The sequence below is a fragment of the Cheilinus undulatus genome, linkage group 21 (genome assembly GCF_018320785.1).
Source record: "Cheilinus undulatus linkage group 21, ASM1832078v1, whole genome shotgun sequence".
NCBI lineage: Eukaryota > Metazoa > Chordata > Actinopteri > Labriformes > Labridae > Cheilinus > Cheilinus undulatus.
This window is the reverse complement of record NC_054885.1, coordinates 36,326,841-36,354,809: the sequence shown is the minus strand read 5'-3', so window position 1 is coordinate 36,354,809 and position 27,969 is coordinate 36,326,841. Positions and strand designations below refer to the sequence as shown.

At 40.4% G+C, this 27,969-nt stretch overlaps 1 protein-coding gene across 8 annotated transcripts; it reads left to right on the top strand.

Moving 5' to 3' along the window:
• Positions 1–212: 212 nt before the first annotated feature.
• rfx1a (regulatory factor X, 1a (influences HLA class II expression)) lies at positions 213–26,705 on the top strand. 8 transcript variants are annotated; one of them, XR_005993578.1, is made up of 20 exons: positions 237–365; positions 5,296–5,676; positions 6,056–6,165; positions 6,251–6,346; positions 6,706–6,987; positions 7,190–7,287; positions 8,738–9,161; positions 9,808–9,989; positions 11,712–11,831; positions 12,038–12,174; positions 12,524–12,642; positions 12,820–12,926; positions 13,077–13,228; positions 14,758–14,855; positions 15,406–15,555; positions 16,046–16,254; positions 17,652–17,805; positions 17,899–17,944; positions 20,301–20,514; positions 20,842–26,705. XR_005993578.1 is itself a non-coding variant. In XM_041817250.1 (19 exons), the coding sequence occupies exons 2-19, from the start codon at positions 5,316–5,318 to the stop codon at positions 20,459–20,461; spliced, it is 3,006 nt and encodes a 1,001-aa protein (XP_041673184.1). In that variant the 5' UTR covers positions 213–338; positions 5,296–5,315; the 3' UTR covers positions 20,462–26,705. The 8 variants fall into 8 exon arrangements, 7 of the variants coding, with proteins under 7 accessions (XP_041673184.1, XP_041673187.1, XP_041673186.1 ...); XM_041817250.1 differs by having other exon boundaries at positions 213–338; positions 20,301–26,705; XM_041817253.1 differs by having other exon boundaries at positions 8,738–9,110; positions 9,814–9,989; positions 20,301–26,705.
• The last annotated feature ends 1,264 nt before the right edge of the window (positions 26,706–27,969 follow it).

Below are 27,969 nucleotides of genomic sequence, written 5' to 3'. Positions count from 1 at the left end.
TTTTTTCATGAGGCGGAAATGGGCTTCCACAACACTTGGATGACCTGCTATCAATATTTGTTATTTGACAGAAAGAGGTGTCCCACAAATGGGCGTGGAAGGCATTGTAGTAAAAAAAAAAAAATAAATGTTGTTCCTGTGCCTTTAAGAAAATTCGGCAGGATTCAGCCAATCAGAGCGAGAAAGGGGGAGGGAAGGGAGCGGGTGGGTAGCAACAGTTGCCCTGGTGAGGACGAAGCGCCATAGCCACGGTAGCCCTGGCGACAAGAACCCAGCAACGAGAATCAACAACAACAACAACTGAATCCGCCATAAAAATAAAAGAAGAGAATAAACCGGTGAGAAAGCCCTACGTGGACCTAGAGGTGAAGATCTTTATATACAGGAAGTGTTTTCTGTCCCATTATGCTTCAGTGGAACCGTGCTGTAGCTCTTTTCCTCGTTGTTTCAGCAGACAGAACATCCTCTACCGTCTACGGTTAGCTCAGGCTAACGGTAGGGCTCATTAGGACTCCGCTCCGTGGATTGAACGGGCGCGTTTGTGTCCGCAGCTCAGTCTGGTGTCAGTGAATTGTGCCTGCCATGACGACGCAGCCACAGATGCATACTCAAGCAGGCCGTTGTTATGGCGATGTCAAATGCAAAAGGAACAAAATGGCGGTTGTTGTAGAGACCAGCTAGCTTGCTGCCCGTGTTACCTTGCTACACAGTTAGCATCAGTTCTGTCACGACAGGCGCGTGCTCGTTCCTCCTCACAGCTAACGGTTACAGTTGACAGTAACGGGCACTTTTCTGTCATTTACAGGCAGAATTTAAGGGTTGAAACACTAAATATTCTCCTCAGCAGCCAGCCAAACACGCAGCCTTATTCCCTGAGAACAGAACGAGAACTACCCGGAAAGGTGACAGATTTAGGTAATCAGCCTAAAAGTTTAATTTCGTGAACGCTTTTTGAGTAAGAACTGAGGTGTAACCGTTAAAATACAGTTAAAGTATCGCTCCCGGAAAAGGGAAAGTTGGAGAGCTTGCTGTTGCAGGTGTCGGACATTTAATACTAGATGGGCGTGGTGAAGAAGGGCGTTTTGCAGGTGCTATTTAGATCCAAGTTCAGTTAAACGGGTTTGTTCAGTCATTTACAGTACCTTTACAATTATAGCTCTGAAATAGGACGCCTTCATGTTAATTTACCATTGAGGTAATGATGAATACATCAAGGAAACAGATGTAGGTCATAACAAACCCCTACTCCAGGGAGATTTTAGATTCATACCTCAGGGTAACTCAGCGCCTGAACAGATTATAACATGTATACAGTGCCCATAAAAATATTCATCCCTTGGAAGTTTTACTCTTTTAGTAATTCTGTGAATTAAACAAGGTCGATATGATTTGGCTTCTTTGACTTAAAAAATACAATAACATTTTTAAGTTCAAAGTAAATACATATTTCTACAAAGTAATGTCAATTAAATAAATGTTTGTAAGGTAAAATAACCATTGGCTTCAATCACAGTGCTACATCTGAGGTCTCAATCGGGCTTGCACATCTGGACACTCTGTTCATCTTTGCAAAACTGCTCAAGCTCTGTCAGGTTGCACAGGGATTGGGCTTAAACAACCCTTTTCAAGTCCAGACATAAATTCTCTATTGGATGGAGGTCTTGGCTTTGACTCTGCCACTCCAGAACATTCCCCTTGTTATCTTTTAACATTTCTGTGTAGCTTTCACTGTATGCTTTGGCTCATTGTCTTGCTAGAAAATAAATCTTGCAAGCTGTAGCTCTCTTGCAGACTGAATAAGATTGTTCTCCAGGTTTTTCCTACATTTTTCCATTTACCCTCTACCTTTACAAGCATTCCAGGGCTGGTTGCTAAGACGCATTCCCACAGCATGATGCTGCCAACACTGTGCCTCACAGTGGGGATGGTGTGTTTGTGGTGATGTCCCGTGTCTGGCATCTTGTCTGATGGCCAAATAGCTCAATTTTTTGTCTCATCAGACCCAAGAAATTTCTTCTATTCAACCATGGAGTCTCCCACATGCCTTTAGGTGAATCCTTGTCCAGATTTAATCTGAGTTTTCTTCAACAGTGGCTTTCTTTCATAAAGCTTTGGCTGGTGAAGAACCTGGGCAACAGTTGTTGTATGCAGAATCTCTTCCATCTCTGCTGCTGAAGCTTGGAACTCCCTCACAGTGGTCATAAATCACAGTTGTGAGTGTGTGAGGACGGTCTGATCTAGGCAGATTCACACATGTGCCATATTCATTGCATTTCTTGATGATGGATTTATCTGAACTCTGGGGGATGTTCAAGGCCTTGGAAATGTTTTTGTATCCATCCCCTGACTTATACTTTTCAATCACCTTTTCTCTGAGTTGCTTTGAGTGTTCTTTTGTTTTTAAGGTGTAATGGTAGCCAGGAATACTGATCAACCAGTGACTGGACCTTCCAGACACAGGTGTCTTTGTACTGGAATCACTTGAGACACATTTACTACACTCAGGTGATCCTCATTTCACTAATTGTGAGACTACATGCACTGATTGGCTGGACCTCTGGACCATTTTAAAGGGGGTGAATATTTATGCCGTCACTTACTGTACTATACATTTTTTTGTTTATTGACATTGATTTGTAGAAATCTGTTTATACTATAACATTAGATAGGGTATTTTGTATGTTTTTTTTTGTCAAAAAGCCAAATTATATTGACCATGACTGATTTATGAAATTAATAAAAGGGTAAAATATCCAAGGGGGTGAATACTTTTTATAGGCAGTGTAGTTCCTTGAAAATGTCTAATCCTTCTGTATTTTACAAATCAACACAAATTTTTTAAACATTTTGGATTAACAACAGTAACGTATTGCAGTATAAATCCTATACTAGGGGTGGGAGGAAAAAAATCGATACAGCATAGTATTGCAGTATTTTGTCTGGTGATATATCGTATCGTCTCAACCACCAAGTATAAATTTTTTTCAAATTAGTTGCTAATATGAACTGAAGTCTATGATAATGGAAAAATAAAATCAATTGTTTGGACAATTGTTTGTCCATTGAGGTCTGCAGAGGTGAATGTCTTAGGGCACGAGAAAGTTGGGACAACAAACATGGCAGCACAAGGGGAAGGACATTAGGAATGCAAGCAGGGCACAAATGAGATGGACATGACACATAAGGTTAGCAAGAAGTGCCAAATGAAAATAGAATACTGCGGAAATGCGACAAAGATGAGGGCGAGACTAATGCAAAATCAGCTAAACAGTTGAAAAATGGTATAGCTCACAATATATCGAAATATACAGTATCGCAATACTCACTGTATTGCAAAATATTTAAAATCGCAATAATATCAAATCATGACTCAAGTATCGTGATAATATCGTATCCTGGGGCCACTAGTGGTTCCCACCCCTATCCTAAACTACAAAATATTTTCATGAGAAGATCAAAGATGTGTGTTTTGTATTTATACACACTGTTTTACAAATAAATAACTTTCTCAGGGTTGGAAATTAAGCTTTCTGCCTACCGGCCGCTGTAGCAGGTGGATTAAAAATCTATCAGCCAACCTGGCAGCATAATGTAGTGATATACAACAAAACCAAACTTATGCTGTCATACTCAAAGAAAAGACCACTGAACCTGCCTACAATTAGCACATCTCATGGTGATGTGATTGAGTCTGTCTTCGAATAAAAAACCTTTGGATTTTGATTGATGATTGTCTGACCTATAAGCTTCATGTTGAGCAACTTGTAAAGGCGTTAAAGTTGTGGCTTTTGCTTCAGAAATACGTTGTGTTTTTTTCTGTGAAGAAAAGGCTTGTTGCTGCCACTTTTATGCCTCTGATTGATTACAGTGTTGTTTTATACATGCATGTGTGTTCTTACTGCCTTACATCTCTGGATACTGTATACCAAAGGACACTGTGGTTCGGAACACGTCTAAAGTCCTTGACTCATCATTGTTTTCTCAGGAGTATGGCGCCCTTCATTGACCACCTGCAGGTTAAATCATTGTCATGTCCTTATTTATCAACTCAACCTGCTTCTATCATACTTTATGATTTTATTCACGTGAAGAATTCTGGAAGCTACAGTCTTGTTGTTTGTGACTCAGTCACAAAACTTACTTCTGTTATCTGTGCCCAAGGTTTGTCTTGAAATGGATAAAAGGAGTTGCGGATATGCTGCACCTGCAGCCTGGAACCTGCTGCAGGAAAATTTATGTCCGAGTGATCTGGTCTTTTTAAATTGTTTTAAAATTAGATTAATGGTCCTAGAGGAAGATGCAGCAGTATGTAGATGTTTTAATTGATAACCTGCTCTAGTCGGTCATGGACCGGACAGGTTTATATCTTAGCAACAGAATTTAACATATCACACTTTTAGGATAAGGTGCACACATAGCCTAGTTTTTTTCATTATTATGTGTGGATTGAAGCACCTGCCTGCAATGCAACGTGGCCAGGGATTTTCCCCACGTGTGTTCCTTGTATGAATGGCCACAGGCTGTACGATCACATTACAGGTAATTAGACACTAGGGTGATTGTTCCTGGCAGTGCTCCTCCCCCACACCAGATGCACCACCCAACAGGTCAGCTATTGTAGTAGTTTCACAAACAGCTCTTAACTCCTTTACTAGCATATTCCTCTGTGTCCAGGAAACAAAGAATTAAAGTTATATGGAAACATAGAGGGGAAAAAGTGTTAGATCATTCAATTAACCTTGCATTTTTACAAATTCCTGCAGCAATAATAGTTTGAGTCGAACATTTGCCCATGTCATTTTAGAAAATGCTATTTCCCTAATTGCATTTGAGAAGTTCTAAGATATGATTCCTCATATTTAGTTCCTCTACATTCTCTATTACTTTAGCTAGTTCTTCTCTGTGTAAATGATCTTACAGCGGAATGGCCCTGAACAAAATTGAGAAAAATTGACATTATGGTGTCTGTTCTGTCCGCAATATAGGAAAAATAGATGAAGTATTCCAGATAGAAGCAACTAAACATGAATCCTATGATCATGATTCTCATTATTTTGGACCGAGGGCTTTTTTCTTTGGCCTGTATATAAAAATGTGATAACAGTATAGTTAAAATGAAATTATGTGTAATAGATTAATGTTAAAGAATCCATGTCAGCTGGAAAAATCAAAGATTTATTTTGGATTCAAGTTTTTTCATGCGGCTCTTCAGTGGAAACATTGGAGCTGCAGATTGACAAAGCATCCCAGTATTACTTGAAACTAAGTTCTATTCACCTGCATATTTCTTACTAGGGTGATCCCCAGTACTTGTAATGGCCACCTCAGGCTATGTAGGTGAGATTCAACCAGCAGCCCAAACCCAGGGGGCTGTTGTTACCGTCACACCGGGGCAACCTGACGGCAGCTCCACCCCTCCAACTGCCCCTCCATTTCTGGCTGAGATTCAGACTACTGTGTCCACACCTACCATCGTCACACCCACAGGCCAAACCACTCATGCAGATCCAGATGCCTCCATCACCACTCAGAAGCCGGCAGCTGGAAGTCAAGCCCAGTCCACAGCTCAGCCCCAGCCGGCCCAGACACAGTACGTGACTGCAGAGATCCAGGGCTCCCCCACAGAGTCAGGAAATGCTCAAAGCACTCCTCAATACATTGTTGTCACAGTCACAGGTAAGGATGAACAGCATATATGCCTTTGGCACAAATGTACACAGTCTAGCCTGGGGTTTATAAATGCAGAAAAGTGTCTGAATACTTATGTCATTGTGATATTTCAGGTTTCATTTCTAATAAATTTGCAAAAAATGCAGTTATCACTTTGTCACGATTGGGTACAGAGGAATAAATGTGATTTTTTTTTTCCGACTGTAGTACTGTAGCATCAGGCTGCAACTTAAAATTGAAAAAGTGAAAGGGGGTCTGGATACTTTCTGAATGCACTGTATTACAGAAACAGTAGTATTGAATACAGAAAATATGAAAATATTAAAGATATTGACAATGAAAATGTACATAAACTGCTATTTCTTACTCTTTTTCCTCTCTTCAGAGGGCTCCCTTCACTCAAGTGACAGTGTGTCAGACTCTAGCCCCCCTCCAGCTGTGGTGCAAACCGGTGTTCCCACACAGGTCGTCCAGCAGGTGCAGACAGCTCAACAGGTGAAGTCTGAATGCAGACAACAGCAAAAATACAAATCAATGTTTTCTTAACTCTCACAGTTAAAATCTGTCTTTATCTCTGCAGAGGTCTGTGGTGCAGGCCACCTCTCAGATAGCCAAGACTGAGCCAGGTACGCAGCTCAGTGTCACCAGTCTACAGCCTGTCCACATCAGCCCAGAGGTAAGTCACATGAGCTGTTAGGCTGGCTACACATTAGGTTATCAAACCAGTTGATTTTACAACCACATGTTTGATATTTACAGTTCAAGATCAAGTAGGTTCCTCCTAAATGGAAGTAAAATAATCCTGTTGAAACCACACACTTGAGGATTATTTGGGCAAATACTCAAATGTGGCAAGCTTCAAATATGGTCATGTCCTGTCCCGCTAGTCATCGGGGAAGGGGCAAATCAAGCCAAAAATCTGTCTTAAGATGATGTAGTGTGTAGCTGGCCTCACTCATGTACTGTATGTGTATTAATAATAGCATTAGTTCATGAGTCACATCAGTGGTCAAACCTGCATGTGCTGGCTTTCAGTTCCTCCCTATCACCATGGTAGTCAGGGATAGCTGTATAGAAGAAAAACAACAACAGCACCAGATAGGACAGCCAGAGAGCCAGGCCGGGGCATCAGGAGACCATTTTAAAGAATGCAGTGAAAGGGCAGTCTGCTTCCCCTTCAACGTCGCCATGGGACTTCTCCAGTTTTACCAATCAACGTATTTACCTTTTGTCCATGCAGAAAAAGAGATAAGAGACCACCTTGCTGTCACAGACCCTAACAGCCTGCCCCTGCAGGCTCCATCTGCAGCTATGCAAGTAGGTCAGGGACACGAGGGAGAGTGCTGCTACAGAGTTATGGAACAGAGAATCTGTAGCTAAAAATATGTTTAAACTGTGGGACATAATTACTAGAGAAGCAGCACATGAAAATGCATGAGTGTTCAGATGGTACTACTGATAAGATGGTCTAACAAAGCTGACTACAGTTTCTTGGATTTTTGTGGGTGTCATTCCTAAGGTCCAGCAGCAGCTCACATCAGTGCCAGTGCAACATGTGTACACCAACCAGGTGCAGTATGTGGAAGGAGGAGACAGCAACTACACCACCAGCACTATGTAAGAAGAAAACTAATCTTTAATTCACATCACATGTCTCAGTGGAACTCCTGCATTCCCAAAATAGAATTTCTTGAATAATTTTATAGCATTAATACAAGGGGTGCCAATGACTAAGTTTTTATATCGTCAAATCTGATTGGTCAGATTTTGCCTAAAGTTGATCGATTGTCTTTTTTGTGCTCAGTGATAATTATTCTCATTTGCAACACAAGAGATAAATCCCATATTGAAATTAAAATGATCTGTAATCCACATAAAGAACAAAAACTGAAAAAAATCCACTGTCAGTTAAACTGACTTTATCTGACTTTAAACTGAGTTCTGACTTTATCAACTCACTGTGATTTCATAAACTGTGAAACACTAGTCCAGTTCTCTAACAGCTGGGCTACCAGGTTTCCCACTTAAAAATTCCCTCAGTTCACTTTTATTTTAACAGGACTGTTCTGAAAAAAACAGCAAACATTAATTTCCTCTTTAATAGTTAAACTCTTTAGAATCAGCTCAGCACACCTGAAAAAAGTGTTTTATTAAATATCAATATACTGTATACTGATAGAATAGAGGCACTAAATGAGCCAGAAATCATCAGATTTGGGCAGTTATGACCAAAACATGTCTTTTAAACTGTACCATTTGATATTTCATAAACAGTTCATTAAATCAAAAAATTCAGTCCTGGTCTTATGTACTGAGATTTCTCATACCTTTCATTTTTAACCGGTTTCTATGCAAAAGTGGCATAAATGTTTCTCATTTCAGATCTTAAAAAATTCTTTAATTTGATTTTTAAAAGCGTGTAGGAATCCTGGCAGGGAGTCAAGATTAGATTTAAAGTAATGGGTTTATGTTTTATCTCTCAAGTAACAAAGAAGATTGATTAAAAGGACATGAGTTTTTATTTTCAGAATTGCATTAATAAATTGATATAATAAGACAGGCTAAGGTTAAAATTTAGTCAGAGAAAACAGGCAAATCTGTGTAAAGTTCAACATTGAACACCTCTGTATAACTGTAATGTAATGATCCCTTTTAGTAGATGACTGACTGTTGGTGCTTTTCCACTATGTGGTACCAGCTTGACACGCCTGGACTCTCCTTTTTTTTTTTTGCTTTGCTTTTTGTAAATTTCCCAAACAAGGGAACAACTAAAATGAGACATTAGGACACTGCTCCTCACTGAGTAGTCTGAGAATATCATCCTAGGTGGGATGTCGTACACAGGAATAAAACTCCTCTTGTAGTCAGCTTTTGCTGTTGTGGGACATAATGGAAAATTAAGTGCCTGGTACCAAAACTGAGCAGAATCAAGCTGAGTTGAACCAGTGCTAGATGTGGAAAACTACCATATTAAAATTAGCTTTTTAACAAGTCATCAAATATTTGACTATGTGGGGTTACTTCTACGTTGTACTAATACGTCTTTTTCTTCATGTCTCTCATTCAGTCGTTCCGGCACCTTCCCTTACACTGACACCCCCCTGTACACCCAGACCACAGCATCACAGTATTATGAGGGTCAGACCACCCCCGGCTCTCAGGCCTCCACTCCTGGCACACCTCTGACCGTCTCTGTGACTACTGGCACAACTGGGGGTGTTTCTATGTTTGTGGCCCAGCCCTCAAGTGCAGCGGGGGGAGCCGCCACAGTGGTGACCACAGGTGGTACCACCAATGGGGCAGGGGAAGGGGCAGGCACAAACGGGGGCGCAGCTGGCAGCTACGTGATCCAGGGGGGTTACATGCTGGGCAGCAGCAGTGGAGGGGCAGCTGGCAACAGTCAGAACTACTCCCACACCGCCCGCGCCTCTCCAGCCACTGTGAGTATTACAGAGGGCGAGGAGAGTAGCGTGCCGTCGGCAGACAAGAAGGTATGCAGAGGCGCCAAGCGAATTTCTTCTTCTTTTGTTCTCATCTACACAACCTTTTGGTGGCACACGCTGATGACGTCATAGTTTGGTTTAAAGGAAAGCACAGTTAAAAACTTTTTGTCAGGACTTGGTGATGTTAGTCGGCTTTCTTTAAAATGATAAAAACGCTTCAGTCAGTATTTTAACTGTGATTTCCTCCAAAAACATAAACAAAACCATGACCTCATCATGTTCATATCATTACAGTGCATGTGACAACGGGGCATTTTTCAATTTGCCTGAAATGCCCCAGCGATCTATAATTCATCCCAAATTCATCATATTGAACCCCATAAGAAAATGACAATCAACCTCTGTTTGGAAGCATCCCATCAGTATTCCAGGTCATTAATTCATTGCATACCAAAGTTGTATGCCACGGCACGCAAACAAACGTTTTTGTGTTTTCATTTTTGATCAATGGATGATTTAATACAAAATAATTGTTTTTTTTGTTTTGTTTTGTTTTTTTTGGTTGGTGTGGAAAATGTACATGCATGGACTTTGAATCAAGATAACCTTTTTATTTGGTCTTTGCTGTTTGTATCTACTGGCTTTGCTAATTGCTCCAGCTACCTTGTTTTTCTTGTCATTGCCTGCCTGCCAGGTACAGTGGTTGCTGGACAACTATGAGACAGCTGAAGGAGTAAGTCTGCCACGTTCCACTCTCTATTGCCACTACCTGCTGCACTGCCAGGAGCAGAAACTAGAGCCTGTTAATGCTGCCTCTTTCGGAAAACTCATCAGATCTGTGTTTATGGGGCTTCGTACACGTCGTCTGGGCACACGGTAAGACCAAGAAATAAAGGATGCACACTCGTATCCTCTTTTACACACTTTCTTTGATAACTTTTGCTTTTACATGCTTGGGGGTGAGAATGAAACCTGTGAAGACAAGTCCTTTTTCCACATGTAGCATGTTAAAATACACTGTTAAGTTGAACTATAGATATACACTATATGGACAAAAGTATTCAGCCACCTGCCCGTCACATCAACAGGGACTGTAATGACATTGTATTCAAATAAATGTACTTAAATATGGAGATATCCCCTCTTTTGAATCTATAACAGCCTCCACTCTTCTTTTAAGGCTTTTCACAAGATTTTAAAGTGTTTCTGTAGGAATTTGTGCCCAGTCATTCAGTAGAGCATTTATGAGATCAGGCACTGGTTTTGGGTGAAAAGGCCCTGCTTGCAATCTCTGCTCCAGTTCATCCCGAGGGTACTTTGTGTGGACCAGTCAAGGTCTTCCACACTAAACTCATCAAAGCATGTCTTTATAGTCCTTGCTTTGTGCACTGGGGCACAGTCATGTTGGAATAGAAACGGGCCTTCCCAAAACTGTTTCCACACAGTTGGAATCATGTCTTACCTAATACCTAATGTCTTGGTATGCTGAAGCATCAAGATTGGCTTTCACTGAAGATAAGGAGCCTAGCTCAAGGCAGGTAATGTTCTTCCGGCATCCTCCAAACACAGATTTACCCATCTGACTGCCAATCTGAGAAGTAAGTCATCAGACTTATGTTTCCACTGCTCAACAGTCCAGTGTCAGTGTGCTTTACACCACTCCATCTGACACTTGGCATTGGATTTAGTGATGCGAGGCTTGCTTGCATCTGCTCAGCTATGTAAACCTACTCATGAAGCTCTTGCTGCACAATTTTTGAGCTTACATTAATGCCATTGGAATTCAGAACTTTTCAGCTATGGAATCAGCAGTGTTGGCACCTTTTACGCAATAAAATCAAGCATACTACCCCTCTTGCAACTGGTGATGGTTGAAGCAGGTGACAGCACAACTTCTGCCATGCTTAATATTTATCCTACTTGACTTCTGGGTCAAAAGCTTTGGTGCGTACACAGAATGCCTATTCCAGCCTGATCAAGGAATATACACGAAAGAGTAAATAGGTCTCCAACTGTTTCTCTATGTGTGTTTGTCTTGAGTAATTCTGTTTTACAGTTTTAGTTGGATCAACATAACTAATATGTTAATATGCATTTGAATGGTTTAGGCTATTTTGATAATTTGACTTGCATGAAATTCCACCGAGCATCTCTGCCACATTGATACGTCAGCAGCTCACACTCTTTTGTATGCACTGTATAACACATACGCAAATAAATCTCAATTAGTGGACATCCTACAAAGTTCCCTGCAGAGACCAGTGGAGATTGTTTTCTAGAAAAATCCATAAAGCTCTTTGGAGTATTGCAAAACGTTTTCTCAGTGTAGGAGCAGTGTGGGCAGAGATGAAGACGGACAGCATGTGTGTGGGTGAGTGAGTTTGACAAAGGAGGGGAGGGTGAGCAAGTGAGATTGACTTTTTGGAAATGTTTGTTAAAACGTGTTTGTGAATGTGTACGAAGCAGTTGTTTACAGACAACATGAACCATTTCCTCTTAAAGCCTCCTGTTATCGCCTCTATATGTTTACAAAGGGAGGCAGATTTGCCAACACCAGCCCAGTTTTATATTAAAATATATTTTATTTGTTCTTGACAGTGGTAATTCTAAATATCACTACTATGGGCTGAGGATCAAGGCCGGCTCCTCTCTCCTCCGTCTGATGGAAGACCAGCAACATCTGGCCATGAGGCAGCAGCCCTTCTCACAGAAACAGAGGTACACTCAGTCATCAGTCTTACTAAAAACATTTATGTTGAATATTCTTCATCAGATTTTCAGTCTCAATGTGCTTCTGTTGTACAGCTCTGCAGTTCTGATATTCCCAGGCATCTACATTTGAGAAGATCTAAATGTCAATTTGTTTCTATTTTATTATGTACAGATTTTAATCATTTTAAATGATTTATTTCTGTTTCATTCAGATTGAAGCCAGTTCATAAAGTAGAGGGGATGACCAATGGAACAGCATCAGGAGCTAGCCAGCAGCAGCAACAGCAGCAGCAGGGGTCTGGGCAGGTGGACATCAGCACCCAGGTTCAGCAGTACCAGCAGTTCCTGGGTAGGTAAACCAACAGCTACAGGTGTGAAAGTTAGCATGTGTACATGCACGGTTAAGCTGAGCTACAGTTATAGCGTGATTATGGTGTTTCACTGTGTCAAAGTGCTAGTCTATCTGATGTGCAAGCTTAGTTTGAGCCAGACTAACACAGTTTGTCTAATTGCATGTAAATGTCCTGAGTGGAGGTTAAAAATATGCATCAAATGAAGAATTATATGTGGTTTTACTGTGGAAATGTAATGATATAAAGCATATTATACTACGTCATTTTAAAAATTAATCCTAATACTCTCCATAATTAATGAAGCTTCTCTTTAAGTGTCTGGTGTTTTTATGTGCTCTGTACCAGATGCATCCAGAGCACTCCCAGAGTTCCCAGACATCGACCTTCAGGGGAAGTCTCTACCAGAGGGCATTGAGCTGGAGCACATAAAGAGCTTTCAGCTGCTTTACAGAGAACACTGTGAGGTAACAGACAGAGAGCATTAGTCAGCTAGTGGACGCCGAATGAGTATTGATTAGGCTGCTTTTAGCTGGACAGAGAAAGATGATTTTGAAATCATTAAAGCTAACATTAAAACTGAGATCTCTTCCTGCTTGTCTGACTGAGCTTCTGAAGGTCTTTACACGCTTTTTTTTTTTCAGGCAATTCTGGATGTGATGGTGAATCTGCAGTTTACCCTGGTGGAAACTCTGTGGAAAACCTTCTGGAGGTTCAGCCAGAGTCAGGCTGGAGATGCCACGTTGTCTGTGTGAGTGCTCAAAAGCTGCATGCACGCAGTCAGAAAAGAGATTTTCTCTAAAACGCCTGAAAAAATGTGACCTATTCCAGCACCAGTTCTATTATTTATCAAATGCAGGTTATTAAAACTGTATGTGTGCCCATGTTTTTGTGTTTGCAGTCACGATGAGTCAGAGAAGCGCCTCCCAAAGACCTGCCTGGTGTTGCTGTGCAAATACGAGCCAGTGCTGCGCTGGAGTCGTGACTGTGACAACAGCCTGTACCAGGGCCTGGTGGAGATCCTCATCCCTGATGTCCTCAGGCCAATCCCCAGTAAGGCTCCATGAGAAATACACGTATAAAGTAAAACATCATATGTTCACAGCACAGCAATATGCACAAAATCAAGTGCATTTAAAAATTTAATTCTGTAAAAGAATAAAAAGAGAGTGAAATTAATAACTGCACCCATCACAGTCTATGTACAGAGGAGGTGCTTTTATTAAACCTCTTTAGCTGTGGGTTGCACCAGCTAGGGCTGCCTGATTATGACAAAAAAAAATAATGAAACTTACAGATCATTTCCTGGATCCTTCACACTTGAAGCAGAGAATTTCAACCTCACATGGTGGAACTAAAGGCTCACAGAAACATCCCTTTCCACCAAGAGGGCTCAAAACTGGAGGATCCATAAAAGAGAGCATAAATACAATTAGAGAATTACACTACAGATTACTGGGAGAAGTCCGGTCTTCGGTGAGACATATAGTAACATTAGAGCCTTTTAGTATTTTACTTATAATAATGAGTCTCCAGGCAAGTTCATAAGTGCAGCCGTTGGATGTGAATTATTTCTAGCAGAACCTCATCCTCCAATATAAACTGGCTTGCAACCCTTTTAGCAAACACTGTCGAAAGTTTGTTGCTTGCAGAGTTGTCTGAGTGTCTTTGTTGTAAACAATCCAGCATGGCCTGCTTTTGGCTGGAACATTTTTTTCGGAACAGGCTTGATTTTATGCGAAATTTCTCATCAGTCCAAGTCATTTAAATGGGTGATCAATGATTCAAAACAGTGCCTGCTGCTTCCTCCTTGCTTGCTCTCCCCGGACAGACCCCTCCTCTCTCTCCTTCTCTATCGCACCAAACCTCACTTTAAACACCAAAGTTTGCTTATTTATTCTGTGGATATCAGCCATGGAAATGTAACAGATAGATGGGTGAATGATGATTCAGCTCAGTGCCTGTTGCTTTATTCTCTCTTTTTCACTCACCCCTGTCAAACCCCTCCCTCTCTGTCTCTTGCACCGAAACCTCACTGCAAGCACCATAGTTTGCCCGTGTATTATGTGGATATCAGATATGGACATATAATAGATAAAGGCAGAAATTTGTAGCCTACTCACAGGTCATAACAGAGGCTGAATTAAAAAGCTACTCTCCATCTCTCCAACTTGGCTCAGTGCTATGATGCTTGAGCGTGTGCTGTATGAATCTCTGTCAGGATGGATCCAGCAGGATTTTAAAGGAGTGACAGAGACACAGGCTCACAGTATGAAACAATTTTCCGCATTCTATGAATACTGGCAGTGAAGGCAAATAAAAACGCATCGGACCCAGTGTGCAAGGTCCGAGTGTGTGACGTTTTTTCAGATTACGGATCCGAAAAAAAACCATCGGAAAACAAAGGACCCAGTGTGTTAAGACCTTTAGATGTACTTTCCCAATATCTTCTGCTTTGATTACTTGTTTTTTGTATTTAATGCGTTATCTTTACATGGCATTCTCAGTGGAAAAGAAATGAGATCATACTCTGAGAGAACAAGTATCAATCACTCTCAACCTTTTCTATTTGCTGCTCCCAGGTGCCTTAACTCAAGCCATCCGTAACTTTGCCAAGAGTCTGGAGAGCTGGCTGACGAATGCTATGATGAACATCCCTGAGGAGATGGTTCGCATCAAGGTACGCTCTTACACAAGTCAGCAGCTGGTCTATAAACACAGTTTATGAGCCGTAGAGGAAGCTGTGTTATGGGCCCACAGGATCACCACTTGTTGAAGAAGTTAAAAATATTCTGTGTTTGGGAGTTTTCTTTGTTGTGGTTTAAAATCCAACTCCATTCTTTTATCTGCATCTCTGGTTCAGCTGTGAGCAAAACCAGAGCAGAGACATTCAGACTCATACGGTCATTTTAAAAGTGAACAGCCTTTTCTGAGCTGTCATTTCTTATGTCTTCTTTTCTTCTGTGTGTAAATTAAGTCTTTCATGAAGGCTATTGATCCTTACAATGTGGCGAGCTTGTAGGGTTGTAACATACTGGCTTAAAATAAGGCCTGGATCATATGTTGCTTGCAGCCCCTCTCACATACCCAAATTCTGAGCTAAACTTGTATTTCTAACCTTATCAGCCAAAAAAACCCAGCCACATAACCTTTTGTGTGAAAAAAAGTTTTGGCATGTTTGCATACAGTTATGTAAAACTGATGTTTTCACATCTCTTGTCCTCTCCCAGGTAACGTCTGCCAATGCATTTGCACAGACGCTGCGTCGCTACACCAGTCTGAACCACCTCGCCCAAGCAGCCCGCGCTGTTCTCCAGAACACGGCACAAATCAACCAGATGCTCTCTGACCTCAACCGCGTCGACTTTGCTAACGTCCAGGTTGGTTTATTCTCGCTCATGCTGGCAGCGCTCTTGTCAGCTTACATAAACTTCAGAGTTTGTGGTTTGATCATGCTTTGTGTTTGTATCTTGCTTATGCAGCCCTCTCTGTGGTTTTACTAAGGTCACATGTTAGCTTGTGAGACAGTGTGGCAATAATTCTGTATTTCCTGCCACCTTCCTACCCAGAAAATGTTAACTGAGCCCACACAGCTTTTTCTCAGAAACTTATCCTTCTCTGTCGCCATCAGTGAGTGTAAAGTAGGTGTTAGATTCAGAAACCTGAACTTGATGGGGATTTTTTTTTGTCTGCTGAGCAGTGGAAAAACAGTACGGTATATTCTAACATAAGGTTTTTCTTCTTAGTGTTGTGTTCAGAGGACAGTCTAACCTAAATTAGCCACCCTTCCTTTACCTCTGCAGATAAACATTAACTACAATCTTGCCCTTTTACTCACACTGTACCCTTCTTCGGATCCACCTTTTACAGGAGCAGGCTTCATGGGTGTGCCGGTGTGAAGACCGTGTCGTTCAGCGACTAGAGCAAGACTTTAAGCTGACCCTGCAACAGCAGAACTCTCTGGAGCAGTGGGCTGCATGGCTCGATGGTGTGGTCACACAAGTCCTGAAACCATACCAGCACAGCCCCGCTTTCCCCAAGGCCGCCAAACTGTTCCTGCTTAAGTGGTCCTTTTACAGGTGTGGTAGGAGGAGTGTGGATGTTTCTGTGACCTCGACATAGTAAACATGTCCTACACTAAATTTACTACTGCGGCAGTAGTAGATGATAACAGAAGAGAATAATTTTAAAAGTTCTTACACCTTAAAACACTTGAATTCTGATCCTCAGAGATGCAAGTGGGAAATCTTTGAAAGGGGGTAAATCAAAATAGTCTACTTATTATCACGTATGGTAGACAATGCCCCCTGGAGGATTTAAAGATTACAGAACTTTCCAGTGGAAGGTAAAAATCTGATTAATATGCTCAAAAAATGATTTGATTATTAGCCATAATGTCATCAGTATCTAAGGCAAGATCAGTCTTTATTGTTCCCAAGGGGCAATTTAGCTTGCAACAGAAGTTCACACAAGCCATAGACATAAAAATACATACATACATGTTATACATAACTCTCATGGATCTCATCATGACAGATTGATACACAACAGTCTGAAGTGTTCAGTATGTGTAATGGCAGCAGTTTCTACAGCTTATTTAAAAACCCAAAAGCTAATGGAACAAATAATCTCAGGTATCAGATTTGGTCCTCCTGGTATAAGTAGACTTCCTTGATGGCAGAAGTCTAATCTCTGCATGCAGAGGGTGCTGAGGGTCTTCCAGGATAGCGTTTGCCTTCTCAGTGGCCCTTAAATGAAAAACCCAGCCAAGATAATTCTAATCAATGCCAACAATCTTTCTGCAAAATTTGATATCCCCCAGCTTGCTTTTGTTAGTTGTAGCTGCGGGTAGATGAGCTAATGAGTGTGAAACAATGATATATGCTCCCATAAAAGACACAGTTTTGTATTTTATTAACCTCATTTTAAGAAAAACAGAAATCTTAGATCAAAGAACTACATTACCCACAATTCTAGAATGTCTTGAATTGGTGTAGTCTGCCGTTAACATGAAAGTCCTCATTATTCCCATGGACTTCAGCTGCTACAACTTCAATTAACTGTTGTCTTTTTTTAATACAGAGAATCTGAATATAATCTGAGCTGGTAGAGAAGTGGTAAAGTCACTGTTGCTCTGTGATCATGAAAGCTGGCACCACAGACGACACCTGCCTGAATCAGAGAAAGGCAAATTCATTGCAATAGCCAATTTCAACCCGTAGAGGGCAATGGCTATGAATATTTCTACCACTATAAGTAGAGGGTAAATACTGTCATGTATCAGACCAAATTGATCAACGCCACCTTAAGTACTCATATTCACAGGTTTTCAGCTGCCGTGGTCTCAGGGTTTAGTTACTTTTAAACCACCTTAAAATATTCCTCTCTAACTTTTGAGGAATAAACACAGAGATAAGCATCGACTGAGAGAAGTGGTGTCTGACTTGGCGTGATCCCCTCCATCTCTGCTCTTCAGCTCTATGGTGATCAGGGACCTGACCCTGAGGAGTGCCGCCAGTTTCGGTTCCTTCCACCTGATCCGCCTGCTGTATGACGAGTACATGTACTACCTGATCGAGCACAGGGTGGCCCAGGCCAAAGGAGAGACTCCCATTGCTGTCATGGGAGAGGTACAAACACACACAGACATGAACACACGCAATAATCATGTAAATAATCTACACGGTAATATGAAATGTAACACATCCCCCTCTTTTTTTTAGTTTGCCAGTCTAGGCCGGGGTCTAAGCCAGCTGGATCCTGACAAAGGTAACTTCTCTGCTCCTGTTACATCACAATTCAATTCAACTTTATTTATATAGTACATTTAAAACAACCGGGGTCGACCAAAGTGTCACAGTATAAAAGAAGAAACATGAAATAAAAACACATCACTACAGAATAATATTGAAAATAAATAGAATAAAAATAGAACATTTTAAAATGATGGTAAAAGTAAAGAGAGGAGATGTGTGAAAAGTGATTTAAAATGTTCAGGAATGGGGGCTGGTTTTATATGGAGGGGTAAGCTGTTTCACAGTTTCACAAAAGCTCAATTTCCCTTTGTTTTGAGCCTTGTTTTGGTCATATCTGGTTGTTCACATAAATAAGATGGTGCCAAATCATGAGCAGCTTTAAAAGCTAACAATAAAATTTATCCTGTAACAAACAGGAAGCCCATGTAGAGAGATCAACAGTGGGGTGATGTGGTCCCTCTTTTTTGTGCCTGTTAGGAGGCAGCGGCTAGCCACTTGTGGACTAGCTGCCGGCACTAAGTGAGGAATGGTCCAAGCCCACATACAGAGTTACGGTAGTCGAGTAGTTGATTAATGTATTTATCAGCCTCTCTAAATCTTTGAAAGGGAGATACAACTTAGGGAGAGAGAATTAAGAATTGAAAGAAACTAACCCTGCATTCATGTGGTCATCTCCTTAAATAAGATTAAGACCTCTGAATGTCAGCCCTACTTTTTCTCCCTCCAGGGAACTACTCTGTATGTTTCACTTTATTTCATTCATGCTGTCACATGCATACTTTTAAATTCTAGCTGAAGGAGAGCCCGTCCGTGTTGTCCCCCTCTCAGTACATCCATAATTGTTTCTTGTTTGTGATTTTCTTCTTTTACAAGCTAAAGACCTCTACAATTACACACAGCACTTCTGTTGTAGAGTGATTGACACTCTTTGACCCGCTCCCCCTTGACAACTTGTGAACGCACACACAGTCGCTGAGACAGTGGTGTCGTCAGCATATGATGAACGGTCGGAAACACTCTTGCAGAGTGGCCAGGCTGTCAGCCAAGACAGGACAAGATTTAAGTTGCACAGTCTGACACGACGCTGTCATGAATGGCCAAAAAAATTGTGAAGTCTGAGTCGGCCTTGAGTGGAACATCCTTTGGCGAAAATTAAAAAAAAGTTCAAGCACCAGAGAACATTTTTGACCCTGTTTAAACAGCTCTAAACAGCCTTTTTGGGAGAGTGTCTCTCTAAATACAAATGAACCCCTTCTCACCCCGGCTCTCCTGTAAGCGTGTTGAGCTGAGCACAGCTGCACACTTTCCTTTTGTAAGCATGAAAGAGCATGGCAAGGGAGGCAACGCAGCGGTGCTGCCATATTTGCTGCGTAAAGCCTAACATGTCAAAACGTGACAACACTGCCCGACATTTACATCTACTTTACATACACATTCTTAAGCTGCTGAAGTGTTCACACCTGTGTTCTGAAGTTGATGAATGCTGAGTGCTTTTAAGCTGGAAACATTTGTACTTTTCTTCTAATTAGCAGAGAGGAACACCCTTTGATGCCCATATAAGGACATGAGACTGCAGGGCAGTGTGTGAAAATACAAGGCACACAGTAGTGTGAGAGGAGAAATAGCAAGCTAAATTTGAGGGATTTTCAAATTAAATTACACCATTAAATTATTTGCAATACTTTGCTAGTTCTAAAGTGGATGCTCCACCAAAAGAGGGAGATTTAATAAGTTGATATTACAGTTACAGTTAATTGGATGAAATCATTGGTTCAGACAGCGCTTTCATTGGACATGACATTCATCATACTGTAGTCAGAAAAGGAGACTTTCTTAATGAATTCAAAAATAGTTGAATGGGGGAGAGGAGTCTGAGAGTAAGACTTGGTTTAAACACATTTATTCTAAAACATGACACTTACAATGATGAAACATCCTACAGGTGCTGAATTTATTAAGAATATAACATTTTTCAGTAATGATTAAACACTGCACGTTTAAACTAGTACTTGAGTATATTCCGGTCACATATTTATACATTTTATCTAAGTAAGTAGAAGTGGTATATTGATGAAAATGCAGCAAAATAAAATTATAAGCTCTATTATATTGATTGATTCTTTATCCTGCATATTTGCATGCTGATAAGAGCAAAATAAGATATTATTTTCTGTCATATCAGCACTCAAATGTTTGTAAGAGGGCTCTGTAGTGTTCTTAAATTTTGTCCTTAGCTAAGAATAAATCACATATAAGAAAACGTATCCTCTTAAAAAGTACATAAAAGGGTTTTAAGAACAAGTTTCTTCTTAAGAACGGTTGATGACGGGGTCCATTATTTCCAACTCATTTGCTTGTGTCTTTTCCAGAAGAGGAAGAGGAGGAGGAGGAAGAAAGTGATGATGAAGGTCAGGAGCTGTCCCTCCCCCCAGATGGGGCCGTGCTTGGAGACGAGTCTCTGGAGCCGCCGGCCAAACTGGCCCGAACTGACCAGAGAGTCCTGTTCACGACCGGATCAGCCGACAACTAAACTGAGTATCTCTGCAAGCAGACCTGGTGAAAACTGAGAATCCACAGACAGATGTACAAAGAACACAACTTTCTACACTCAACACATGTAAATAGATCTTTAATGTGTGTGTACTGTAACAGTCCCACATGTTTACGCACACATTCAAACCACACATACACACACACTACACACCACACTCTGTCAGTACTGCTGCTGCCTGGATGGCATGACCATCTGTTGGTCTCATCCATTCAACACGTTCACGTTTAAGGGATTTCACCAAACAGACTTTCTCAGTGCAAAAAGAGCATTTCATCCTTCGGTTGTACTGTTTTGTAAAAATGAACTGAAGCCAGGCATGTTTTTGTTTTCTCTCATGGCATCGCTACCCGCAACAGCCTTCTGTCTCCCTGCTGAGAAACTTTGCTCATCCTCCTCAAAGTGTCACTGCCGTATCAAGTGGTCTTGAAAATACTGTGGTGTGTGCGTGTAAACTTCTAAGGTGGGTCCTCAACAGTAAATTGTACCTGATTTAGTTGTTAATAATCCGTTATTTGTGTTTGGACGCTGTTTCTCCTAGAGGGGGGGACATGTAAAGGCAGCGGGCGGTTTGGAAACTGTTGGGCATTTATCTTGTTTGGTTGTGTTTTTGTGCGAGCGCTTCTGTAACTCCTGGAGGCTGAGCAAACACGCTCGTCCACGATGGGATGTGTTAATGTGTGCGTGTGATCGTGAGTAGGGCTGGGCGATATGGACCAAAAATCTGAACTAGATATTTTTATCTGTATGGCGATACACGGTGTATATCTCAATATTTTTTTTATGTGAAGAAATAACAAATGTTTGTCACGTTACCAGAATTCTAACGTATAATTCTAGAAAAATTAAACTACACTGAAACCTGTTTGATACCAGCGTAAGACACTAGAAGTCCTAAGGCTCATCTATGCTCGACGCATGTATTAAAATAGATCTGTGCATTTTCAACTTTACAACTGTCATTGCCCTCATACTGATGCGTCTGTTATGTTGGGGCAGATATTAGAACGAATCCACCAGAGGTTGTTGTCTCACATCAAGCTACTTTGATGCCGCTCTGTCTGTCCCGTAGACAGATGAAGGAACATTCCGTCCCCTGCCCAGGTGTGCTCCTGTAGTTGTCTGTCTCTGTGCCAAAGTGAGCTAACATCATTAATGTTTGTGTTTTCTAAAAACTCACTCAATATTCTGCAATATTTCCTCCTTTTTTTTAATGACTCTTCTTTTTTTTATTTTGCCACTCTGGGTTGAACTATTGGCACGGTTGCTCAACACTGCCCCTATGGCTGGTGGTATTGCAACCTTTGGTCCAAATCTGTAAGCTTAGAGAAAACAGGCAAAATTAACAAAGTGTACGGACAAAAAGGTCCGTACTGTTGGGCATTTTCACATTTTCAGTCATCAAAAATGGATGTAAGACTCCAACACACTGCTGAGACTGTGAAAAATATTAATAATACTTTTGGTATAGTTTGCAGTTGACATCACGCCAGCGATGAAGTACAGATGGACGACAGGGAGTGACTTCTGCATAGAGAAAAATGCAGAAGTTTTGCACTTTTTTTTTTAGGTTGTGCCATCTGTTCAAATAGCAAAAAAACATCTAGAGCTACTTTGAGCCCTGAAAGTACTGACATGATCAGGCAAAAAGTTTACAATGGCAGCAGACGTGGATTTAAAACCTCCGTCCAAAGTCTGGACAAGCAGAATCAGACAGCCCTCACCCACAGTCACTTTCTACCAAGAGGTCCAGTTTGTTTCAGCACAGTAAACCCTGATGTTGCTTGTGTTTTCACAGCTGATGTCCATCCAGCATTTCTTGTTAGGATAGGAAATCTATCATCATCATTTAACTCAGCTCAGTAATAAGAGCCAGTCTTTTGGATCCTAAACAGCTCTTCATTTGGTACCAGTCTGGATTTTTAAATTTGTATTAAATACCAACAAAAATAGCCAAAAGGAAATAAGACCCTGAAAAGGAGCCAGCTAACTCCACAAAGATTAGTTTATTTGCTTGATATTGTAGCACCATTTTAAACTGTAAGCATGTTAATGACTAAACAAGGGAGGAAAGCTGTTGAAGAGGCGTAGCCAGCCTCCTCCTCTTGTCTCCCTTCTAGACTTGAAGAAGGAGGTCTGCAGGATTGAGTCAGTTGTGATATCGTTGGCCTCTGTGCCAGACGTGTGAGAAGTTCCTCTTTTTTGTGTATGTATGAACAACAGTCCTAAAATCAGCGTTTGTTTTAAGATGCTAAAATTGCCATTGTTTCAATGATCAGTGCTTTCAAAAAGGACAGAAACTTGATAAGTAGTCAATTTTTAGAGTGCAATGTCTAAATTGCACATATATGTGTTCAAAGAGCTTTTGTTGACAACATATTTCTGCAAATAAGACAGTGTGGAGGAGTTTGGCTGCATTTTTTCATAACTGAAAATGATAAAATGCCCACTAGTGGGACTTCTATTTTTGTTGCCATGGTATCAAACAGGTGTCCGTATTATTGTGAAATAACACTTTAAATGGATTCTCTTCACCACTGTCAGTGCCTGTGACTGTAAACCATCTTTTTTCTAAGCGTAAGGCCTAGTAGGACTTTTCTTCTCTTTTAAAATCAACAAAAGCATCATTATAAATGGTGTTGTCTCACCCTGTGTCTCATTTAAAAATATATCTTGAAAACTCAATGCATTGCCCAGCCCTAAATGTGAGTCTTATAAATTGTGGACAGTTTCCTCTGTAGATATTTCTAAGGCGTCTGTTAAGGTTTTATTTTGGAAGGCATACGTAAATTTTCTGCTCTGTTTCCTGAAAAGAAAGCATCGTCGTGTTCTTGGAGTGCCTGTTGCAGCTGCTACACAAACCTGTAAAGATAAAGCTACAGCTGTGGAACCGAGGCTCTCATTAGTTGCTGCAAAAACGTCCTCTCCCTTTCACTGAACGTCTGGTTTCATTAGAGAGGTGCTGTATGTGTCATATTTAAGTGCTTCACTCCTAAACGCTCCTTTGTTGCCTCATTTTCCTTTGTTTTCTCGCCTTATTTAAATCTATTTTATCCATGTGTTTGTGTGCCAATCCTGTGTGCTTTTACCCAGATCTCAGCTTTGTTTTTAAGGAGGACTGTGCCTGAGTGGGAACAGTGATATATTTTGCTGTATATTTATCCACTTTTTAAAATTTTGTTGTCACTAAGTGAACCTCTTGTGCAGTGTATGGTGCTGTGTTGTCACACATTGTAAGCAACTTGTGTGTGCATACTTGATTTGTGATTGTACGTTCGGTTTTCGACCCTTTTCATATCTGGTGACTTTTCCACAAACAGGCTAAGGCCCTGCCTCTTTGCACATATCGTCTCTAAAACTCGATCAGAGCTTCCTGAAATCTTTCTCCTTTTCTTTGAAGTCAGAGGTGATTTAAACCGCGGGTGCAGGTGTGAGAATGGGTGAAACTAGGGCTGGGAGACATGAACCAAACCGTCAAATCTACATATTCAGTGAGCAGAACACTGATATATATATCCTTATAATGGGCAGTTTGCTATTTTTAATTATATACAATTACAGACCAACTTTTACATACTGTCTAAATTGCACAAAAACATTGACAACATGAATATTTAAGGAGTAATACTTTCTATCATCTGAAATACCATGCTTTAAGACCTTTAAAGTTTTAATGATCAGTGGTATAAAAAGTACATAAACTCAATAATCTTCAGCCATATTTTGAACCAAAAAAGGGCACTGTTTAAATTGCACAAATATGTTGGCAACATTTGGCAAAGTTGCCAACATATTAAAACTGTAAGCAAGAGTTTGCCTGCTGGTTTTATTAATCTAAAAAAAAGAATTTATGCCTCAAAATGATCAACTCTCCATTGTTATTTATGATCTTCAACAGAGGCCCTCACTACTCATCCATTCCAGCAACTTTGTCAAATGTTGCCACCAGATTTGTGCAATTAAGAATGTTTGCAGGAGTTTCCCTGAAGTTTTTGACATAAAAAAATTATCTAGTCCATCAGTTGCTTCAAAAAGATAGATCTCCAGCATTTGTATTTAAAAGTACAAGTACTTAATTCTCTTCAATGTAAATTCTTGCTCCTCGTACATGACAGCCACTTATCCAAATGTTGCCAACACATTTATACAATTAAGACTGTTTACAGTAGTTTTTAAAAAGAGCTGGTGGAAGTTCTCTTCCTTTTCACCACTTCCACCCAATTTTCCAAAAGTTGCCAACATATTTGTGCCATTAAGACAGTGTACAGGAGTTTGCTCGCAATTTTTGGTAATTCAAAACAATTTATTAATTGCCTCAAATTGATAAAAATTTCCATTATTTAGATGATTGGTTGTGAAAAAAGTTCAAGAACTTAAAATGCTCCAAAAGAAAACTTTGCAGCTCACTCATTCCATCCATTTTTACAAACTGTATTGACATATTTATGCAATTAAGACAGTGTGTAGGGGTGTTTCTGCAGTTTTAGATTATTAGACACAATAAATAACCCAACATATGTCTAGGAATTCAACTTTAGTTGTGGATGTATCTAAGAGATATCAATATCATATTTAAATTGCAAAAAAAAAAAAAAAAGATTTTGAAAAAGATAAAAACCTCCATAATTTTAATGATAGGTGGTATAGAAAGTACAGAAACGAAATGATCTCTGGTCATATTTTGAACCAAATGGAGGGAGAGCACTGTCTAAATTGCAAAAAGAGGTCGGCAACATTTGGAATAATGGGTTGAATTGGTGCCAAGTCAGGCTTTTGCTCCTTCTACCCACTTTTCTCAATGTTTTCAACACATTTCTGCAACTAAGACAATGTACAGGAGTTGGCCAGCAATTTTGGTTAGATTGTATTTACATTGAAACGATGACAGTCTCCATTATTTTAATGATCAGTGGTATCAAAAAGACCAGCAACTCAATAATCTTCAGCCATATTTTGAACCAAAGAGAGAGAGCACCGTCTAAATTGCACAAATAGGTTGGCAACATTTGGAAAAAGAGGGGGGAGCTGCCAAAGAGTAAGAGGTTCCCTCCCCTCTGGCTACTTCCTCTCAATTTACCAACTGTTGCCAACAGATTTGTGCAATTAGGATGGAGTGCAAGAGTTTGTCTGGAATTTTTTTAATCAACAGAAACAATAATTAAAACTAAAAAAACTGAATAACATCTAGGAGTTCTATTTTAGTTGCCTTGGTATCTAAGAGATATCAAAATCAAAAAGTCAAAATGAGGGAGAGAAGTGTCTAAATTACACGGATGTGTTGGCAACATTTGAAAAAGTAGGTGGAACTTGTGAGGAGAGAGCATTTCGCCCCCCTTGTGCCACTTCTACCTATTTTTTCCTCAGTGTTTTCAACATATTTCTGCAATTATGGCAATGTGTTTGCCTTAAATTTTGGCTTTTAAAAATAACAAATTGCCAATTATTCTGGGTCCGGGACACTTATCTTTGTTGCTGTGGAATCAAACAGGTGTCAATATCTTTGGATTTTTTTGATACCAATAAAAACACTCCTAAATTAACTAAGGCTCAATTTTGTCCAAACATTTCAGATATTGTTGTGGACCCAGAATATTGTCTTACTCTAAATGCTGTCTGAAAATACAGATATTTAAAAAAAAAAAAAAAAAATGGACATATCACCCAGTCCTAGTCTACATCTTGGTGTGGTTTTGAGTGTTTGTGACGTGACAGACGTGATGGCTAATTTCTGCACAGTCCTCCAGCGACACTCATCTCCCTGCACTGTGCTCTCATCTCGCTGCGTCTCCACCCTCCTGCCAATGGCTTTGTTTTGCTTCAAACATCCATATTCTTAAACACTGTTTGTCCTGATTGGTAGACATGTCATATTTGGGATTTTTTAAATGCAATGTCTTTAACAGCTGCAGTTTGCATCAGCAGCCTCAAACCAGCACATCATCCTCTGTATGGAGTTTAATGCTACCACAGCTGAGTACATATCACTCCGGTTCTGATCTACAGCGTATAGAATGGCCATTGTTTACCCTGTAAGAAAAACGTTTAGTCACTTTTATAGTGCATTGTTTCTTATGTACAAAACACGTTGGAAAAAAAAAGATGTTCAGTGGCAGTGTTTTATGAATTTGGTCTGCTGTAAGTATGACTGTGCCTTTGGAGGTGGTAGAATGCAATTCAGATGTTTTTAATTTTAAAGATATAAATTAAAGAGTTTTTAAAATTGCACTTGTGTCCTTGTTTTTACTTTTATATTTCTAAAAGTATTTACTGGTTAGTAGCCACAGTTTCACTGAATTTACACAACAGATTTCATAATAGACACAGATTTCCTGTTTTTTTTATTACGTTCACCAAGCTGCAACCTCTGTGGTTACAAATGAGGCCAATAAAAGTATGCTCGAGAGTCTACTTTAGACTGGCTGCAGAAGCACTGGAAGTCAAACATGCAGGCTATGTTAAAGCCAAAGAGGATCTCTGACTGACCGACAACTTCTCTATAGCCTACAAAAAGGGGGAAGCCGTTCTTACGGCTCCACGGTTCCATGAGTGTGACATGTGAAAGTCATGAATACTGCTGACCCCATCTAACGCCCACTTTCCATTCTACCTTCACTTATGAAACAAAACACCAGACCTTCAACTGAGGCAGATTTCACTTCCAACTAAAGCCGATTTCAGACCAACGATTCACCAAAACTGTTGAAACTGCTTGTGACATGTTAGGCACACTACTGCCCCCCATATTTGATCCACAATACAACATAAACAACATTTCACCAGTTGAAACTGAGACATTATATCATTTCATGAAAAATATTAGCTCATTTTGAATTTGATGGTAGCAACATCTAAAAAAAATAGGGACAGGGTGCAAAATAAAGCTGGAAATGTAAGCAGTACTAATGAAAAACAGCTGGAGGAGTTTTCGCAACTAATTGGTAACAGGTCAGTAAAAAGACTTTGATTGAAAGAGACCAGACTTTAATTCTATGGCAGTCACACTAGTGTGACTGCAAATAAAACAGCAACACAAAGCAGAGGCATTAACTTAACAAATGCAGCTTTCAACAAAGTCACATGAAACACTTCCTTCAGCTATTTCTGCCCAAAACAAACAAAGCCCCTTACTTAGGATCACAGTGTCTTATCGGAGTCTGTTGTCCATTAATGTTTCTTCCTCATTTCCAGTAAGTTAAAAGATTTACCTTTAGGATGAGAGCAGGGCTCATTTTGTCCCTCTAAGGCGGAAGACGAGTTGCATGTCTTTCTTAGGATACTGGTGGGCTTTCTGAAACACTCCTGTCCGGATGATGTTGGAGGAAAGAAAACTCTTTGTACTCGACCAGCCGGTGGCTGACTGTGCCAAACTTTAAGGTGAAGCTGGAAGTGCAAAGCAACACAGTGGAAGGAAGCTGGTCTGCTGCTAGCCTGGCAATGGAAAGGGCGATGGAGGAAGGACAGGACCTTTTATTACCTGTGCCACACCA

What these genes read in the sequence shown, in the direction of transcription:
- rfx1a (XM_041817250.1), top strand. Translation starts at nt 5,316, where the DNA reads ATGGCCACCTCAGGCTATGTAGGTGAGATTCAACCAGCAGCCCAAACC. An exon ending in CTCCATCTGCAGCTATGCAA is followed by an intron (nt 6,988 to 7,189) that starts GTAGGTCAGGGA and finishes GTCATTCCTAAG; the next exon opens with GTCCAGCAGCAGCTCACATC. An exon ending in CCATTGCTGTCATGGGAGAG is followed by an intron (nt 17,806 to 17,898) that starts GTACAAACACAC and finishes TCTTTTTTTTAG; the next exon opens with TTTGCCAGTCTAGGCCGGGG.